General features: G+C 34.8%; 1 protein-coding gene across 1 annotated transcript; it reads left to right on the top strand.

Annotated features, from left to right (window-relative positions):
• The first annotated feature begins 756 nt into the window (after positions 1–756).
• si:dkey-87o1.2 (uncharacterized protein LOC796684 homolog) lies at positions 757–4,465 on the top strand. The gene is made up of 5 exons (XM_048153298.1): positions 757–1,001; positions 1,732–2,029; positions 3,805–3,859; positions 3,992–4,109; positions 4,255–4,465. The coding sequence occupies exons 1-5, from the start codon at positions 928–930 to the stop codon at positions 4,277–4,279; spliced, it is 570 nt and encodes a 189-aa protein (XP_048009255.1). The 5' UTR covers positions 757–927; the 3' UTR covers positions 4,280–4,465.
• The last annotated feature ends 1,817 nt before the right edge of the window (positions 4,466–6,282 follow it).

Below are 6,282 nucleotides of genomic sequence, written 5' to 3'. Positions count from 1 at the left end.
CTAAAAAAAAGATTTTAGACACTAAAAAAATGTATAAGACAAAACACATAGCTAGCTAGCTAGGCTAGATATCAACATACTTTCCCAATAAGTTAATTAATCACTTATTTTCTATTACAGGTGTTACATAACTACCCCTAGGGGTGGGGAGCCAGTAACAAAATAAGAAAATAAATAAAAAAACAACTAAAGGAAAAAAAAAGTCTTGGAGAGAGAACCGGGGCAATCCAACCTCCCGTCCCAGAATCAACACAAACACCAGTTCAAATTAGTTCTTTTTTTTAATTGAACGTTTTTTTCTGAAATATTATGTTTAAACATGCAAATGAGGCATTATCTAATTAAATATGCCCAAATTTGCCTAAATTTCCAAAATAGAAATCTGAGCATTGGATATAAAGCCGGTTCAAAATTGTGTTTTATTTTGTTGACATATTAGAGTTATAGGTTTTTACCAAAGGGGATTTAGGATAGGTTACCTCCTTTTTTCACTCCATTAAAAAAATCGCCATGTTTTAGGAATAAATGTTATGAACAATTCCATCTGTAAAAACTTTCAGAACACAAATAAGAAAAACAATGGTTTTGGCCTGTATGTCTTGTATGCCTTAATGGAACAAACTTTTGTATATGTGTTCATAAAACTCTCATTTAAGTGGTATAGACCTATATTCTATACGTTTATTTAACATTCTGTTAACTTCATTCAAGCCCTCGGTTCATGAATCGGACACATTCGAGTCCGACAGAAATGATTCCTCGTTCAATGAGTCGGTTCAGTGAGTTGTTGACGCTTGTTCTGACGGGTTCTGTTACGACCACGTTGCACGTCCACGTCGCTTATGATACAAGTATTGTCAGACATCGAAGAAATTCTTCTATTTAGCCAAGTCTGAAACTTGTCACTTGAATTGAAACCCAAGTATAATGATGGACAAAATAATTTTAACATCTGCCGAGCCAAGCCTTCACAGTAGAGTATTGAATCCTCAACGAACCAGGTGAGCAGGCCGGGGGTTTCGATTCTCAGATGACAGTATGACATGTTCGTTAAGTCACGCAAACAGTATCCCGGGTCATCCTGTTTAACCACCTTGTAATGATTTACTAAATTTGCAGAGTTTTATAATGCCACACCTGTAACCCTTAATTCCCCCCCCCCCACCCCTGTTGGGTTTTTGTGTGAGAGATAAGGGAGGATTGTTTGTTATATAGAGTATATATAAAAAATATATTATTTATATGTATATATATATATATATATATATATATATATATATATATATATATATATATATATATATATATATAAAACAAAATTCATGACATTCATGAGTTCATGGTATTTTTTCCTATTTTGCTTTGATAAAACAAAGGTGGATGGAGAGAGTGGAAAAGTTGGTCAGGGATCACAGCAACAGTATCAAGGAAGTGTTGAGGTTTCTCTCTCTCTCTCTCTCTCTCTCTCACACACACACACACACACATTTGTTTACTTAAACCCAGACATCCAGTTATACAGGTAAGACAGGCTTCCTGTCTCTGGCTCAGATCGAAAGGTTTTCTGGAACTACACAGGACAGGGAGTTGCATCAGTTTCATTCAACAGCAGGTGCTGCTGCCATGAGAACCAAGTGACTGTGTCTACAGAGAGAGAAAACAAAATCGTCTCTCCGCTGAGGAACTCTTTTGGTCTTCTCTTCCTCTCTCTTCCTACCTTTATTCCCTCAGGATGAGAGGCATATCGGCAATGGTTTTCCTGGCCTTATGTGCTCTGCTGATTATAGTCTACCAGGCCATACAGCAGGAGCTCAACATCCGCAACCTGAAAACACGCATCGTTGTTTCTGGTGAACAGGTGAAGTTGAAGGAGGATGGAATCATGTCAACCAAGACGAAAGTGGAGGACATCAATAAAAAGCTTAGTGCTCTGACCACACAGAGGGATCAGCTCAAAAAACAGAAGGATGACATTAAGAAAAGCACTGCTGAATCTGAAAAGGAACTCGGCACCTGCAATGCTGAGAAGGTAATGTAAATAATATTGAAGCAGTTGAGATTTACAGTGATTTTCTGATTTAAGTCAGTTGATGGATTTTGATTCATTCACTGTAGATCAATCACAAACTTGGATTAGTTTGATCAAATTCCTTCACATGCAACAACTCCTTTTTGCTCTTTTGTCTTTGAATTGAGGGTAGGTGACATTAAATACTTTTGAGAAGTTGATCTCCTGTGGCGTGAAATGCTATATTCACATGCTCTATAATATACACTGCTTTTTAAAAGTTTGGGGTTGGTAAGATTTGAAAAAAGAGAAAAAAAGTTTTGAAAGAAGCCTCTTATGCTCACCAAGGCTGCATTTATTTGATTAAGAATACAGTGAAAGCTGTAATATTGTGAAATTTAAAAATACATGTTTTCTATTTTAATATGTTTTAAAATGTAATTTATTCCTGTGATGTTGGCAAAGCTGAATTTCCAGCATCATGACTCCAGTCTTCAGTGTCACATGATCCTTCAGAAATCATTCTAACATGCTGATTTGCTGCTCCAGTAACATTTTGTATTATAATTAATGTTGAAAACAGTTGTGCTGCTAATGTTTTTGTGGAAACAGGTACACATAATGATTATTTTTCCACACTATATGATCATATAAAACAAGTTTTGAAACGGTAACAGTATCCAGTTTTGAGATGTGACTGCTTGCCAGTAGGGCACATTTTTTTGTATTGTTGACTTATTGTTGAATGTCATACATTTGCAAGCTATTACGATATGTTTAAATAAACCAACAATGCTGATAATGAGGTTTAAATATGCAAATATATAAAACACATTAAATTCAGTTGCACTCACTGTTTAAACATGGAAAAAAAAATGTATTTCCAGTTTTGCAACTTATCAAGAGCCAATAGACAGCCTCTACTGTAGTTGCCATTTCTGAATCAAATACATTGCATTTATATTGTTATTATGATCATTATTATTATAGTAGTAAATGATTAGAAAGTATTGCTTAAAAAAAGAAAAAATTCAATATATTTATTTGATCACTTGTGTACATTAGCTGTCAAATGGTTGGTGTCAGTAATATATTTTTTATTAATACTTTTATTTAGCAAGGATGCATTAAATTGATCAAAAGTGAAACTAAAGACATTTATAATGCCACACAAAGATTTATTTTTCAGAAAAAAATCTGTTCTTTTAAACATTCTATTTATCAAAGAAAAAAATCACAGTTTCTGCAAAAATAATAAGCAGCACAGCTGTTTTCAACATGGACAATAATAATAAAAAAGTTTGTTGAGCATCAAGGAAGGATCATGTGACACTGAAGACTGGAGTAATGATTCTAAAAATGTATGTTTGCCATCACAAGAATAAATTACAATATAATACATATTAAATATAAAATAATTATTTCAAATTGCAGTACTATTTCACAAAATTAATGTTTTTACTGTACTTTTAAGCAAATGCAGAGACTTTTTTTAAAAGTCATCTATTTGCTCTACTTTGAAATGTTCTTAAAAATATAGCACATTTCATCTCTGCATCTCTTGATAGTGGGAATGTGCAATATGTGAAAATGTTTCAGGATTCTTTACAGTATTGATTACATCACCACAGTGGATGTTTTACAGCATTTATGCAAATCAAGTTTGGTGACCGGTCTATTACAGGGTTCTCTGTTAACCTGAGCCCTTTGTTCCGGTTTTGTCTGCCCATACTGTATAAACCATAAGCATATAACTGCTCTCACACAGCCTTTCTCTGTCTGTCTCTTCGTTTCAGGGTACATTAGAGAAGAAGAGCAATGAAGCAAAAGATGCACTTAAGAAACTAAAGGGTAAATATGAGTTAATCTTATTTCTGGGGTTTTATTTGAACTAAAGTACTCTTGTGTCAGAAGAGTACTGGAGGATAATATAATGCTCATTGTCAAAGTTTTTGTCTCACTCTCTCCCTTGTTACTCTGCAGAAGACCAAGAAGCTGAAAAGAAGAAAGCTGAGGAGGAGATTCAGGGTCTAAAAAAAAGCATTCTAGAGAGGGATGTAAAGATCTGCAAATTTGTGGATGTAACAGCGGAAGAGGCAAAGTAAGAGTGGTTAATTTTAATTTATTCCATTGATTATGATCGTAGCCTAAATGACCCGTAACAGTTATGTTGTCTATAATTTCAAAGATCACAAATCAGAATGTTTTCTTTTTTATAATAAGTCTTTTTGCTTGTCTGTTTATAGGAAGTTGTGTGCAGTTGCCCTGTGAAGGGATTTCAGAAGTCTAATGAAGTTCTCTCAGGAAAAATGTTCTGGATGGGATTGTGCATATTTTTTTCTTCAAACCCTTTTTGACTTTGTTATATGTTACATATGTTTCATAAAAAAGGTATGGATGTGCTGCTTTATGAACAATGCACTAAATAAATGTGTAATTAAGACTAATGTGAAAAAAGACTCGTTGTTTTTTGTAAAAACATTTGGCAGTTGCGAAACTCAAATGTTAAAGGGTTAGTTCACCCAAAAATGAAAATAATGTCATTTATTACTCACCCTCATGGCGTTCCACACCTGTAAGACCTTCGTTCATCTTTGGAACACAAATTAAGATATTGTTGATGAAATCCGATGGCTCAGTGAGGCCTCCATAGAGAATACGAATCTGACGTCACGCCGCATTGAGTTCTGGGTAACTTCTTTGTTTATCCGCCATCTTGACAGGATCGCGCAGCCTTTCCGTTATTGAGTTTAGGGCAGTAATTTGTTTTCTGTCATGATTGTGAAAAATGTCACCATTGTATGTCATTAATGCTGCATCGATAATTGTGATAGTAACTCAGATCATCGTTCTGAGAGAAAACAAGACAGTGAAAAACGTTTTTTCGCCTTTTCTACGTGTAAAAACACCAAGGGAAGGAGATGACGAGAAGACGCCGGATGGCAAATCTATTATTAATGGCACTGATTAAACCCACTGCTTATCACTCAATAAAAGAATGACATTTTCAAGTGTTTTTGAACGTTTTGATTTCGTTTGGTTTAATAATTAACATTACCTTTGCGAGTCTGACTCTCACTGCGCTCGTGAATTAGCAGAACTTGACGGGGACATTCAAATGCTTAACAAAAAAATGCTTCATGTGACAAACAAACAATTCTATACATATTTATTAAAGCATACTGTGTGGAGATACACAAATGAGCCAAAAATATGAACTCAACACATTATATTTTAAACGGTTTCTTCTCATGTCCTCTCAAAAAAAAAATGCTTAATGCACTTAGACTGATATTAAAGAGACCAAATTCTATTTACAAATAAAGCACATGCAGAAAAACGGATGAGACCAAAATATAAACTTTCAGTATCACTTAAAATGCAAGCATTTTATACATTTTCTTCATAACGGTTTTATAAAGGAAGGAAATTGCTTAGTGTGGTTGTCATTTGTTAAAATAAATATAAAAATACAGTGTGTTCGTGTCCGTCTGTCCGCTGAATTTGACCCATAATCTCTGATTCTCCTCATCTGTGATCGTGGAAAAGGGGGATTACAATGACAAGTTGTAGGCCTACTCAATATGCTCGTTTAAGCATCATTTAAACGTTTCCAACAAATAAATGAATCGACTTTTCTCAGTATGTTGATCACATAGATTTATTTGGATATTCATACGATGGCTGAAGCAGCGGTGAGCGTCCAGCGTGTGACACGGTAAACAGATCAACATTGTAAACGAAATTCTACAAAAATTCAGTGAAAAAAATAAAAATAAATAAAATGATCATGCGATGCGATAAAATAGCTTCTATTCCCTGCAGACGATACCATTAAAAATGTTAACGTTCCACTTAATGGCAGAAACAAAACAAAAGGTAAGCAAGAATCCGTATTAATTTCAGTATGAGTAATAGAGGGCGATCCTGTCAAAATGGCGGCGCCGCCCCGGCATGCAACGAGGCGTGACGTCGGTTCGTATTCTCTATAGCCAGCAATATCATTTCCTATCTCAAGATCCATTAATGTACTAAAAACATTTTGAAATCAGGTCATGTGAGTACAGTAGTTCAATATTAATATTATAAAGCGACAAGAATATTTTTGGTGCATCAAAAAAACAAAATAATGACTTATATAGTGATGGCCGATTTCAAAACACTGCTTCATGAAGCTTCGGAGCGTTATGAATCTTTGGTGTGGAATCATGATTCGGATTGCGTGTCAAACCGCCAAACCGCTGAAATCATGTGATTTTGATGCTCCGAACCGC

Source organism: Megalobrama amblycephala, linkage group LG13 (genome assembly GCF_018812025.1).
Source record: "Megalobrama amblycephala isolate DHTTF-2021 linkage group LG13, ASM1881202v1, whole genome shotgun sequence".
Classification (NCBI taxonomy): Eukaryota; Metazoa; Chordata; class Actinopteri; order Cypriniformes; family Xenocyprididae; genus Megalobrama; species Megalobrama amblycephala.
The sequence above is the reverse complement of the archived record's forward strand: the minus strand, read 5'-3'. Positions and strand labels throughout refer to the sequence as shown.